Here is a 14190-nt window from a genome sequence, read left to right as displayed (position 1 = left end):
CTAATGACTCCTCCAAAAACTAAATGAAGTCAGGAGTCAGCTAACCTGGAGTCCAATCAATGAGACGAGATTTGAGATGTTGGTTAGAGCTGCCTTGCCCTATAAAAAACTCACAAAATTTGAGTTTGCTATTCACAAAAAGCATTGCCTGATGTGAACAAGAGAGAATTCAGAAGACCTAAGATTATGAAATGTTGACTTGCATAAAGCTGGAAAAGGTTACAAAAGTATCTCTAAAAGCCTTGATGTTCATCAGTCCACAGTAAGACAAGTTGTCTATAAAATGGAGAAAGTTCAGCACTGTTGCTACTCTCCCTAGGAGTGGCCGTCCTGCAAAGATGACTGCAAGAGCACAGCGCAGAATGCTCAATGAGGTTAAGAAGAATCCTAGAATGTCAGCTAAAGACTTAAAGAAATCTCTGTTGACTAGTCTACAGTACCTAAAACACTAAACAAGAATGGTGTTCATGGCAGAACATCACGGAAGAAGCCACTGCTGTCCAAAAGAAAACCATTTCTGCACATCTGAACTATGCAAAAGTGCACCTGGATTTTCCACAGCGATACTGGCAAAATATTCTGTGGACAGAAGAAACTACAGTTGAGTTGTTTGAAAGGAACACACAACACTGTGTGGAGAGAAAAAAGGCACAGCACACCAACATCAAAACCTCATCCCAACTGTGAAGTATGGTGGAGGGAGCATCATGGTTTGGGGCTGCTTTGCTGCCTCAGGGCCGGGACAGCTTGCTATCATCGACGGAAAAATTAATTCCCAAGTTTATCAAGACATTTTTCAGGAGAATGTAAGGCTATATGTCCACCAATTAAAGCTGAACAGAAGTTGGGTGATGCAACAGGACAACGACCCAAAACACAGAAGTAAATCAACAACAGAATGGCTTCAACAGAAGAAAATACTCCTTCTGGAGTGGCCCAGTCAAAGTCCTGACCTCAACCCGATTGAGATGCTGTGGCATGACCTCAAGAAAGCAATTCACACCAGACATCCCAAGAATATTGCTGAACTGAAACATTTTGTAAAGAGGTGGTCCAAAATTCCTCCTGACCGTTGTACAGGTCTGATGCGCAACTACAGAAAGCATTTGGTTGAGGTTATTGCTGCCAAAGGAGGGTCAACCAGTTATTAAATCCAAGGGTTCACATACTTTTCCCACCCTGCACTGTGAATGTTCACACGGTGTGTTCAATAAAGACATGAAAGCGTATAATTGTTTGTGTGTTATTAGTTTAAGCAGACTGTGTATTGTTGTGACCTAGATGAAGATCAGATTTTATCACCAATTTATGCAGAAATCCAGGTATTTCCAAAGGGTGCACATACTTTTTCTTACCACCGTAAGTGTTAGCCAAACAGGTGATCGATCCAAGAAACTTATCCCCGAAACAAACTAAATACAAAAAGAAAACCACTTTCCTCAGGTACTAACAGCAGATAAACACATTTCAAGCCAACTTAACCAGGACTCCGGTGCCTTCATATTCAGGTGTGATCTTATATCTAACACCATCCATATTTTCTCCACATATAACTTACTCTCCCCGAGAAAACAAAAAGGTTTAGTCAGTCTCCTCTTTCTCAAGCGATTGAGTAAACAATGTTTCACGACTTGAACTGGAAAGCAGCAAGTTTGAGAGAAACTTTTCTAAATAACAGAACGGATAGCTTTGCCTGGCTTTCGAAGGGATCGAATGACAATACTGCCATCAAACCATTGCCACAGTAAATTAAACCCATCCAGAATACTACAGCATTTCAGTAAAAAAAAAGGAAAACTGTCAGGGAACCCTTACATCAAAAACTAGGTATCCAGTACAGTAGAAAGGCAAGACATACTATTCAGGCTGAAGTGTCATTAGGATACGTTGAGTGAGGCAGCTTCAGTGTTTCAACACACCACTGGAGCACAGAACAGCACCAAACACTTCCAAATACCAAGGGGAAGTCTTTCATAATGGTGGTATAGAGTAGTAGACTGGACTAAATATGGGAATTGCTTAAGGTGTGCTCGCCAGCACTCGTTTGACAAGGTTGCATTAGTAAACTGCAGACTGCTCCTTTTGGTCTAAATGCTAATGTCCCTTTCCTGTTACCTTCCGATTAACTACTTGTCAGTAATGTACAAAATGAAAACGTGTTCGGGGGGGAGAAACCCCCATCACCCTTGGATTCGTGACTCATTCTCAGATTGTGGACATAGCCACACACACACAGCCATCAAGATGAAATAAATACCTGCATGTGTCAATTACAAAGAACATTCATTTCATGTCTGGTTAACTCAAGTTCAATCAAGGAGAAACAAATAAACATTGTTCAGGCGAGATAGCCTTCAGAGGTTGACATTCCTGGATCTCAGGGCAGTCGGACTGACTGAGTAAGTAGAGATGTTGGTGCGTGCCTGCATGAGTGGCACCCATAGGTTTACTCCCCTAGGGGTGCCATCACTGGGGGGCACTAACGGCGGCGGGCACAGGGGTGCTCAGGGCGTTGGTGGCAGCAGAGAGGACGGGCGAGCCGGTGAGGGTGCCCAGGGCAGTAGCAGCTGGCAAGGCAGATATACCTTGAGAGGAAAAAAGGGGAATTTAGCTTAACCACCGAACACCTCAGAGATAACCACGGGGGTTACTTAGAAAACACTCTTCCAAGGGAGTTCTGATGATGCAGTGAGCTACAGTATAACCAGACCTGCCAACCCTGTCCAACTTTTTAGAGTACCAGACGCGCGCGGCAAATTGGAGATTCGTGTGCTTAGACAAACATTATGGATCACACCTGGTTCAGTTCAGCCCTCTGAAAAGGTATGTACAAAACATAAATAAAAGATTCACACTGATAAATACAGAACATTTAAAATAAATAAATGTTTTGTGTAATTAGCACAGATTGTATGTTTATTCCATTACATGTACAAGTGTAGAATGGAGATAGTTATCTATGCCCCCAAGTTTAGTCTCTATAGTAGAGGAACGCTTGTCACCTCTCAAACAGGGCCAATCACTAGGGCCAGCTTACAAGTATTGGCTGTTTAGACACGGTTCCTAATCAATACTAAAAGCAAAATCATTTTGAACAAGATAAAAACAAATCATCGCATCGACACAGACCGCAAACTGGCTACACAAAACTTAAGTAGGCTACCGCAAAGGGAATCTGAACATGGTTCGTTAGAAGAGCCCGGTGTTTCAGCCGATGTGAAGGTCTCTATTGTGTTTCTTTGCAGCGCATACATGATTTCAGATTTGAAAAATTGATCAAATCTCAAATCTAGTGCAAAGGCATTTTAGAAGCATTGCCTCTATAGCTAATACCGGACGCTCATTCATTCTTCATCGAGCGGTCTTCTAAACTCCCGACTCCATTTAATGCCAAGATGTTAGATTTATTATTTTATTCTACTTTTGTAATGCTTTTTGTGACGTGGATCATCATTACAGTTACTGTCTATCAGGTTGCGTGATCCTCGTGATGTTACGTGGAAAATACAACTAATGGGACGCAGAATTAAAATGTACATCACACTCGAACAAATGCGACCAGTTATTTTTCGCATATGCATTTAATTTCTTTCACTAGCAGATGCAAGTGAACTGCTGGCACTTTAGAGACCACTTAATGTCCATCTTGTGTTCGCTAACGTCAGCTTGAAACAATTAGTGTTAACCTTTCCACAACACACGGATTCGAGAAAGGGATTTGTCCATGTGTTTACGTACAGCTGACAGTCGGCGAACTCAGCATCACAACAAACAGGAGGAGGGGCAGACACGGGGTAGCTACGTCCAATAATGATGTATTCATCTCCATGTCCGTTGACACAAACTTCGTACATGCCCGTGTGTTGCAGCTCAAGAATCGGGATGTTAGATTCACTCAGTGGATACATTTTTTATTACTGAAATGTAAAAAAAAAAATATATATATATATACACATGTTTTTTTTTATTTAAATGAGGCCTTATTTATTTCTGTGTACTTTTAACTTGGATCTCGTACCTGCGTACATGAACAGAGAATTGCGTAGTTGGTACGCAAAATGCGTGCATGTTGGCAGGTCTGTATAACCAATGAGTTACATAAGAAAGATGACAAGGGATGCGCACTGGCATATGGTGAGTTTAGCTCTTATGAAATGTATTGGATTGAATTACAGTATGTCAATTATGACAATGTGGTAACCCTTGATAGAAGATTGTCCAATTTGCATGGACAAATACAGCTGCTTAATTCAATCTTAACACAGACCAAGTCGGCTGCATGATTCGATTTAATTTCCAAACTTGGCCTCCCGCAGACAAAACATCCTCCTTAACACTGAGTGATGGGAGTCTCTGGGAGTTCAGATGAGGATGCATGGGTGGGAGGGTTAGGATGATTAGGGTGTGTGTGTTTGCACTCACCAGGGACCATGTTGGCTGTGCTTACAGCAGTATTTCCGCCGGACGGGTTAGCCGACCCCGGCATGCGACCCTGGTCTTTCACAACAGTATCTTTGTGGACAAAAGAACTCATATTAAAAACAGTGAACAATCTCTAGTCTCGAGTCCCTAGTCACTGCAAGTAGATGGTCATAAGGAACTACAGATAACCAGTGAACTGGGTCGTGTTCATTACACACAAAATGAAGGAAAGCAGAGTAAACCGAGGCGGCGCTACCTGAACGTTTCCAACAAGACATGCTTGTTTTTGTTTGCCGTTGTAAAACGTTTTGCTAGTGTGCCCTAATGAACAAGACCCGGATTAGAGCAAACAAAATAATCTTCTTATAGCATGACATACAGCCTACGAATGACTAAAACTCCCTGCTCCTTCATTACATGAAAATAACTTATACCTTTTAGCTGCGAGTTGCATTCAACAGAGAAATTTGGTTGAGATGCCAAGTAACCCCGGTCATAACAAGCCTTTGATTTGTGTCAAAATACATTTGCGGGGCAGAAAAACAGCAGTTAATATTCAGGTAACTGACTAAATCAAGGAAACACCAACAAAGTGTCTTAGAGTGTGGGGCCAACACGAGCCAGAACAGCTTCAATGCTCATTGGCATAGATTCTACAAGTGTCTGGAACTCTATTGGTGGGATGTGACACCACTCCTCCATGAGAAATTCAATCATTTAGTGTTTTATTGATGGAAAAAGCTGTCTCAGGCACCACTCCAGAATCTCCCACAATTGTTCAATTGGGTTGAGATCTGGTGACTGAGACGGCATATGGTTTACATCGTTTTCATGCTCATCAAACTATTCAGTAACCACTCGTGCCCTGTTTAAGGGGGCATTGTCATCCTATGGGGTCATAGCCATGGTAGCCAAAATAATGGCCAGTACAGCATTTTTACACATGACCCTAAGCATGATAGGATGTTAATTGCTTAATTAACTCAGAAACCACACCCGCATTCAATATACTTTGTAACCCTCATTTACTTAAGTGTTTCCATTTTCTTGTCAGTTACCTGTAGGTCCATTGTCATTTCTACATAATTTTCTATTGAGTTTAAGGCATTCAATTGTGCCCTGGAGTTTTCTAAACCAAAATAATAATTTCCACCCTACCCAGAAAACTAAATCCACTTAGGGCTGAAAAAAACAATAATTCTCCAGTATTTTGCCCACCCCTGCGATAAACCACAGGTCCCTTCCAATCTCATCAATATGGGTCCATGGTCTGATTAACCATACCCCTAACCTTACATTTTATTTTCACGATATAGCCAATTTTGACTTTGCAGTTCGGCTAAATGTACTGGCAACTGGATCCCTCCTCGCACTTACAGTAAGGGTGATCCATGGCCTCGTGGGCGGTCAGCCGGGCCTGATGGTCATAGCGCAGCAGCTTGTCCAGGAAGTCCAGGGCCTCGGGGCTGACCAGGTGCTGGTTCTCACTGTGGACGAAGCGCTCCCACCGCTTACGAGAGTGTCTGGAAGGGGAGAGCAGGTTAGCAGCAGTGCAAAAAAAGAAGAAAGACAAACCCCTATGCACAGCAGTGTCTAGATTCAGGTGTTGTTTATGGCAGGAACAACTAATATCCCTTTCAAACTAAGACGAAACCAGGGGGGGGGGGGCTATTTCCAGCAACAAAGCCAGTAGTTTTATTTTTCCTGCCAACCGACCAAGTCATGATTGCTGCAATGTGTTTAAAAGTCCCACCAACCCCTCAGTATAAAAGTCCCCTTTCATCTTACCGTCTTTGGCATGCATTAAATCAGGAACATTCTATTGTTGTTGTCCGACATCAAACTTGTTCTTGCCATTATGAAAAATGTTAAACACAAAAATGGCAGTAATGCTGAAGAGGCATTGGCGCACACTACACTGACAGGCATGTATCACTTTGTTGCGCGCCGAAACTCCTCAACTTATCCAATCGTTATAATACATTTTGAAGCGATACCTGCGTGTGGTCAACTATATGATCATTTCAGCACTGTTTTGACTGGGACAGCGTGGGGACTCTGGATAAATCAATCAATGTCAGGTTTTTGTTTTCACTGAATCTGTTTGGATATTTGGTTACAATTAGGCTGGGGAAATGTTAGCTAGTTTGAGGTGAGTGCTGCTCATGATCACCTTATAGTCTAGTTGGCTGTATTAGCACTAATCAGAACATGTTGCTAGCAAGTTATGTAGCTTAACACGTTTATTATTTTGCTCTTCACTCACATAGTAGCCTACTCCCAACCAAAAGCTTGTGACTTGCCTGATAATCAAGCAATGTGATTTTGCTTCACATAATCTTTTTGTAAATTTGGTCAATTGGTCCCTGGCTGGGCAAATAAATACGTGGAGGTGGTAGCTCATCTAGTCATCCATCACTGATCAGAAACATTTAGCACGCAACAATTAAGCCTGAAATCAAGTGTAGGCCTATTGTTTCGCTCGATCGGGTACAAGCAACTCCAAAAGCATGCAGATGTTGTGAAATATGAACACGAGACACGCATGCTTTTCAAAATATAGATTGCTATTTATTTTTTATCACTCCCTAACACGCGGAGTGAGGATAGGAAAAAAATGAAACCTGGATCAAAAGTGACTATTTCAAATTACACAGAGGTTCATTCAGGTCCGATTTTGATTTTAGTAACATGATCGGAAAGAGCAGATTAAGGTTTCTCAAGCACATACAAATTCTCAAAAAGGTGTTGGCTTGGGATCTGTTTAAAAATATCACTCTTTTGTTATATGACCGCGGTTCAACACAATCCCATATTTTTCTATTTTATTGTTATATTCCATTCTATTTTTACTATAAAATATACGTGTGTTGACTGATCAGGGCAAGGGAATGTGAGTGTGTATTGTCTGCTTTAATCAACAAAATAAACTAGTGACTTAATTTGCATGGTGCTGCCATGTAGCCTACAGGCTGCACAGACCAGTAACAATTAACTCCATTCTATTCTTTTAAAAACACATTTTTTTCATCTTAACTAATGAATAATGACCTGCCTAAACTAATGAATTTCTTTGTGATGGTATATATATTCATTGGATTTATTAAAATAGACACCCACCCACATCTACACACTCTTCACAGGCATGCGCACAACAGGTATTAAAGGTGTATTCAGGTGAGAATATGGGGGGGGGGGGATGGGCCTGCTTGCATTTATTTTATACATGCAACATACCGTAAACCCTATGAGAAAGGAGTTTACAAACCCAGTGTAAAAAACGCAGACTAGTGAAGACAGACAACGTACCTTCCCAGAATGTCATTGAACCGAGGCTCCAGCTCAATGTTGTACTTGTCGATGTAGTCATACAGGTCTTCCGTTCCCAACACCTTGGCTATTCTTACCAACTACAAAGTCAGAAACAACATCAGGTGATTCATCTCACCTGGGGCGTATTCAGTGACGTGAAACGCTCTGAACGCTGCAGATAGAAATGGAATGAATAGAGCTGACAGGATTCCCTTTTGTCCCCAACAGAATCATATCTGTTCTACACAGTCTATTTCTATCTGTTTGTTCTGTAACCTTACACCCTCCTGAACAGGCCCAAGGTTATTTTCTTCACTGGTAATGAGTGTGACCTTTGAGACATGGTGGACAAAGTATTGGAGAGTGTGTGTTTACCTGGTCGTAGTTGTCGTGGCCGTGGAAGAAAGGCTCCTTCCTGAAGATCATGCTGGCCAACATGCAGCCCAAGCTCCACATGTCCAGACTGTAGTCATACAACTGCACAAAGACGGTGAGAGAATTTTTTTTTATAGATATTTTGTTTTCACATTGCCCTGTCCAGCACGGTTCCAGTAGCTATGGTGGATGCGTAACCAGCACAGCTCAGTATTGTGAAAAGGGTATCTGTATGCATATACATGGGATGTACACAACAGCAAATAATATAGACTGAGCTGGTCACACAATTCATAACAGTAGCAGGACAACATACCTGATAGTCGACCAGAAGCTCGGGTCCTTTGAAGTAGCGAGAAGCCACTCGGACGTTGTACTCCTGTCCCGGGTGGTAGAACTCAGCCAGACCCCAGTCAATAAGGCGCAGCTGGAAGAATACACAAAACAGAGGCAAGTCAATACTGAGAGAAATACAACAGGGTTGTGCTCATTAGGGCACCAAACAGAGTGAAACTGGGAGAGACTACTTGGACTTTGGGGTATTGTATTGAGGATTGTTGTGGAACAATATCCAATTTCTATTTAAACTAACCTACATATTGTAGTCACATTCAATGGATGACAAAGGTCTTGACTAGGGAGAATCAGATAATTATTGTGTCTCTGCCGCATTGGTCGTAAACACTCACCTTTCGGTGTTCGTGATCAATCATCACGTTGTGGGGTTTCACATCCCTGTGCATGATTCCCATGCTGTGGCAGTAGTCCAGGGCCTGTGCACAGAGCCAAGAGCCAAAATGGCCTCTGGTTAGCAACGATGAGGCTGGGGATTTACTCAACACAGTAATGCAATAAAAGGCAGCAATTACAAAACAGATGTTGTCTACCAGTCTCGGTGCACAAACATGTTGATGGCAAAATAGAGAGCTGGTATGTAACCATTGGACAAAGACAAACAAGGGCCCTATACTCTAAGCACCTGAATGTTCTTGTTTTGAGAGGGGGAAATGCTGACTCATGTCTGGCAAAGTCTCTGGGCTTCTAACACAAATTAATGGGATAGTTCACACAAATTACAACATTACGAGACTAACCTTGAGGATCTCGAACATGTAGAACCGGATGTCATAGTCTGTTAGGGTCTGGTACAATTGCTGCAAGTAAGAACAGATGCAGTGAATCAATACAGTGATTTAACTACACCCTGAACAGTACATGCAGGTAGATAATGGACCTAGTGGTTAGACCGTTGGGCCAATACCGAAAGGTTGCTAGATCGACTCCCCGAGCTGACAGGGTAAAAATGTGTCGTTCTGCCCCTGAACAAGGCAGTTAACCCACCGTTCCTAGGCCGTCATTGTAAATAAGAATTTGTTCTTAACTGGCTTGCCTAGTGAAATGAAAATAACACGCGTATAGGTCTTTGCAACCTGAACACATTATCCAATACAAAGAATTCCCATATTCAAATCACAAGCTATCAACTTGGGCATCTGAATGGTAACATTTAGGTCTATTATTAAGTAATTCCACACCAAACTTGATCATAGTGTACCAGCGATTGAGGATAGAACCAGAGGACAACAAACATCCTGGCACGGAAGACATAGCACTGCACCTTTTTGTCCCTCCACACACACACGAGACTGGGGAAACAGCATGCATGCCAAGAACGAAGGTTTCACATGGCTTTGTTTCAGAATAGAGATGTTGTACACGGTCAAGAATCAGGGTCGTATTCATTAGGCACCAAATGGAAGAAAACAGACTAAAACGGAGAGGGACTACCTGGGGTGTAATCATTAGTCCAAACAGTTGAAAATTAGAGTCTACTGGATAAATTCAGGTAGGTTCCTCCCCGTTTAGTTTGCTTCCATTTGGATCCTAGTGAATACACCCCAGAACTTGTCCAATCAGAAACGTTTAAATTTTCCGTTGCAAAACATTTTGCTGCGATGTGCATAAGACTCAGGTGTAAAAAAACAGATGCTCTGGCTTACCTTGAAGTCAGTGTTGTTGACATGTTCAAAGACCAAGGCGGGTGTCCGAGACTGAAAGAAGAGAAAGGGTTGTTGCACCAAAGTCATGGCATGCTCTAAAAGAACAATAGTGTTTTCACATCTTTCCCGCCATTCCTACTCACCACTGGGTCTTTGACGATGTCTTTGAGGGCGATGATGTTAGGGCCTCCGCGGAGGTTCTCCAGGATCTTAATTTCACGCTTGATTTTCTTCTTCTTGACGGGCTATGAACACAAATAAAGACCAATTGTATTGATTGTCTGGGCGATTTTAATTCAATATGAATCCAATGCAAGTCTGTATCGAATGGCAATCTATGATTCTATGATCTGAATGATATTGATTTCTCATCGTGGCCTTACCTTGAGTATTTTCACCACAACCTTCTCGTTGTTGGTGATGTTGATTGCTTCAAACACTTCACTGTACTTCCCGCGTCCAAGCTTCCGCACCAACTGGAAGTCATCTTGATTTCTGCGGGCAGATTTTTTTTTTGTCAATTACACCATTCAAGGCAATTAAAATTAAACTGCAAATGACACAAAGGGAGCAGACCTTGATCTAGCCTTGAGATTTAACATGGAATGAAGAGAAATAGTCATTTCAGCCTCATAATAGTTTAGCAAGCACAAATGTCACTGTGACTTGAGACTGGTATGTACCCCCATTCCACCACATGGGAATCGTAGTCCCAGTACTCCCTGGGCCGGTGTGTGTTGACATCTGTGTACACACGGGCCCGACTCTGCACGGGTCCTGGCATGTCCAACAGCTTGGCAGAGGAGGGGGACGGGCCACTTACTGCAGAGAAGGACGAGGAGGGAAGAGGGAAGGTGGGGGGGAGCTCTTCGTGACAGGGCAGGGGGTAAGGGGGGGGGGGGGGCTTTGGCTGTAAGCAAGGGAAGCCACCAGGGGAACCTCTGGACAGCTGAGACAACAGGGGGGAGAGAGGGGACAAAATAAACAATGTCAGTTATATTCGTGGACCTCAGTTGGTAGCGCATGGCTCTTGCAACGCCAGGATAGTGGGTTCGATTCCCGGGACTGTGTGCAAGCATTAATGTAAGTCGCTTTGGATAAAAGCATCTGCTAAATGGCATATATTATTTAGATTATTTGAGACCATCACCAAGGACAGATCAAATAAGCATCATTGACATGTGTGGGGGGGGGGGTCTTCCCGAAGAACTGATGGCCAGTGCAGACAATCACAAAGTTTCGACAGGTGTGTGTAAAATCTATTTGATGCACAGTTATATCACTGCATTTGTTGACCATAAGTCTAAAAAAAGTGAAGAAGAAGCTAGAAGGCTATGGATTGTTGCATACAAAATTCCAGGCCTGACTACCAGTAGGTTGTTTTTAAAATGGGTCACTGCACCACCGCCAAAGTATTGACACAATGTTAAATTACTAAGGCTGGCGGGGATAAGCTATATGACTACTGACTGAGTGGTGCAACGGTCTAAGGCACTGCATCTCAGTGCTAGAGGCGTCACTATAGACCCTGGTTCGATTCCAGGCTGTATCACAACTGGCCGTGAATGGAAGTCCCATAGTGTGGCACACAATTGGCCCAGCGTCGTCCCGGTTAGGGTTTGGCTGGGGTAAGCTGTCATTGTAAATAAGAATTTGTTCTTAACTGACTTGCCTAGTTAAATTAATTCATGCTAAATCCATTCCAGGGTTTTATCTGCATAGTAAAGTCTTGGACGGGCCACCTATGTCCAAACAGTTGATAAAAAAAAAATATTTCACCTTTATTTAACTAGGCAAGTCAGTTAAGAACCAATTCTTATTTTCAATGACGGCCTAGGAACAGTAGGTTAACTGCCTTGTTCAGGGGCAGAACGACAGATTTTTATCTTGTCAGCTCGGGGATTCGATCTTGCAACCTTTCGGTTACTAGTCCAACGCTCTAACCACTAGGCTACCTGCCGCCTCGCGGCGTAACGGACCTATGTTTTTTTTAATAAGATCATCTTTGAGAACAAACAATCAACAAAATAAAAGCTGCACAGGAAGAATTTAAAATTCCAAGAATGATGCATTCAGGAGTATTTTTGTCATGGCATAATTTTGTTATGTTTGAGCCATTCAGATTGCATAAATCATAGCAAAATGTGTAGAATTGCAGGAAATTTGCTTTAAAACTGCAAAATGTTGTCACTGCGGCCAACACCAGACCTCAAATGTTTGGTCGCCGGACCGCACCAATGGCCGCACCAATGGCCACGCCCAGCACCGATGCCCCATTTTTGTCCAGGAAAAACCCTGCATCTCTTACTTCCATGAATATGTTTGATGGAATTCATCATTAACGCTGCAACTTTAAGACACAAATAATATAGCATTTGGCTTTTTATTCTATTTTTAACTGAAAAAATCCCATTTGTTAAGCTAAAAGCGCATAATACTCATACAGGCTTGAATTGCTAAATTAAGATATCCATCCATATTTCTTGCCAATATACCAATTCCATCTGCAATATAGTCAGTCAAGCCTTCGCTTATCTTTGCCAGCAATGGACAAACGTGGTGCCCGTCATAGATATCCTCACTGGAGCCAACTTAACAAAGCAGTCAATGCATTTGTGGTTTAACGGTTTTACCCAGAGGCTCCTTTACCTAGCTTTGAGATATGTGCGGGGTACATAGACCTACTCCTAGCTCTTACACCTCAGATTAGACTAGGCTTGAAGAACTGAAGTACCATCTTCTGGGATAGGTAAGAATATAAGATCTGCAACATTCATTGCACAATACTCTCACTGACTAGCGTTCATAATGCTACAACTTGTCAGCTAAGTAGTACAACAGAGTGCACGTCAATCCAGCAGGGTCTGGAAGCCATAAATGAGCTTCGATTGGTCAATCGCGCCCTGATATGGCAGAGTATTTGCACAACGTTCAGCTTTCCAACTTTAGTCCCGCCCAGTTCACGCTCCCGCGCCATCTTCCATTTAAACTGAATGGCTTCCGTTGTTTAATCGCCCCCAACAGGCTAGTCAGTCACTCCTTGAGCGACAGTTGGCGTTAGATCTCAGGGAAGGTGTGATATCACCAATGTACTCCGGCAACGAGGCGAGTTTCACATCCACCCCATTTGACCCCTTCCTACTCCTCCGAACACCAGCTGCCGGGTCACCGCACCATTGGGGTGCGAATGTGAAAAATCGCCTGGAGTACATCACACCTTCCCTGAGGTCTAAAATCAACTGTTGCTCAATAAGTGATGGGGAGAGAACCAGTTACCACTATGTGAGCAACAGTTGCCTTTAGAATTCAGGGACGGTGTGATATTGATGGAGTGTATTCATTTAGCGGATTACGTTGCAAAACGTTAAACGAAAACTTGGAGTTTCTATTGGACAAATTCTGTTTGGTTCATAGAGTAAACGGTTTCCGTTGCAACATGCCACAGGCGAGTTTCACATCCACTACATATCATAATATTATGACGTTACACTAGCTAGTTTTAATTGAAAAATGTGGCTATTAATAGTCTCCTTCTGTAATGGATGCAATCTCTTGGGGAAAAGTGGTGTTGCTGCCCTCTGGCTAAAATAGTTAACTAATGCCATGTTTGATAAACGTGTCTCGTTGTATTGAGGAATAACAAAAGTGTGTTAGGTCGTAGAGCTACTAAAGTTAGCTAACGTTAATTGGCAAAAGTTTGCGAAATCAACCTGTCAGCTGTAAATTGTTATCCAACTGGATTGATACCGGTAGTCTCCCTCCCCCACCATCACCCTCTCGCCCCAATTTACATGCGTAAGGTTAGTAGGTAGCTAACTAGTCACCGGGTCCCACTGCTGGTTTGGCTAGCTAAATCGGTTAGCATGTCTGACTGCTTATTTCATAAAATAATTTAAACCAGAGGACAAACTTCCATTGTATATAGCTACCTCTTTGATCAAATATGGGATCCAAGTGAAGGCAGGTTCCCTTTCTTTCCTCTCGCCGGTGTACTTCTGTATGATTTCTGCTGTCTCAGAGACAATATGGCGGACTATCGCGAAGGGTGTAATTGCAGACAGCAATTGAGGGCGTTTTCTGA

At 42.6% G+C, this 14190-nt stretch overlaps 1 protein-coding gene and 1 non-coding gene across 2 annotated transcripts; both read right to left on the bottom strand.

The window, feature by feature from the left end:
• Positions 1 to 2466: 2466 nt before the first annotated feature.
• Positions 2467 to 14147, bottom strand: LOC120026463 (casein kinase II subunit alpha-like). Its single transcript, XM_038971330.1, has 13 exons — positions 14039 to 14147; positions 10793 to 11058; positions 10493 to 10604; positions 10253 to 10354; positions 10110 to 10160; positions 9204 to 9263; positions 8799 to 8882; positions 8426 to 8536; positions 8110 to 8211; positions 7732 to 7832; positions 5800 to 5945; positions 4423 to 4512; positions 2467 to 2585 (listed from the first exon to the last, which is right to left on the bottom strand). The coding sequence occupies exons 2-13, from the start codon at positions 10891 to 10893 to the stop codon at positions 2467 to 2469; spliced, it is 1179 nt and encodes a 392-aa protein (XP_038827258.1). The 5' UTR covers positions 10894 to 11058; positions 14039 to 14147.
• Positions 9657 to 9788, bottom strand: LOC120028410. Its single transcript, XR_005473446.1, has one exon. It is a non-coding gene; the product is annotated as a small nucleolar RNA SNORA57 (small nucleolar RNA).
• Positions 14148 to 14190: the final 43 nt, after the last annotated feature.

The sequence above is a fragment of the Salvelinus namaycush genome, chromosome 2 (assembly GCF_016432855.1).
Source record: "Salvelinus namaycush isolate Seneca chromosome 2, SaNama_1.0, whole genome shotgun sequence".
Classification (NCBI taxonomy): domain Eukaryota; kingdom Metazoa; phylum Chordata; class Actinopteri; order Salmoniformes; family Salmonidae; genus Salvelinus; species Salvelinus namaycush.
This window is presented reverse-complemented; position numbering and strand designations above follow the sequence as displayed.

What these genes read in the sequence shown, in the direction of transcription:
- LOC120026463 (XM_038971330.1), bottom strand. Translation starts at nt 10,893, where the DNA reads ATGCCAGGACCCGTGCAGAGTCGGGCCCGTGTGTACACAGATGTCAAC. An exon ending in ACATCGTCAAAGACCCAGTG is followed by an intron (nt 10,161 to 10,252) that starts GTGAGTAGGAAT and finishes CTCTTCTTTCAG; the next exon opens with TCTCGGACACCCGCCTTGGT. An exon ending in AGCTTCTGGTCGACTATCAG is followed by an intron (nt 8,212 to 8,425) that starts GTATGTTGTCCT and finishes GTCTTTGTGCAG; the next exon opens with TTGTATGACTACAGTCTGGA.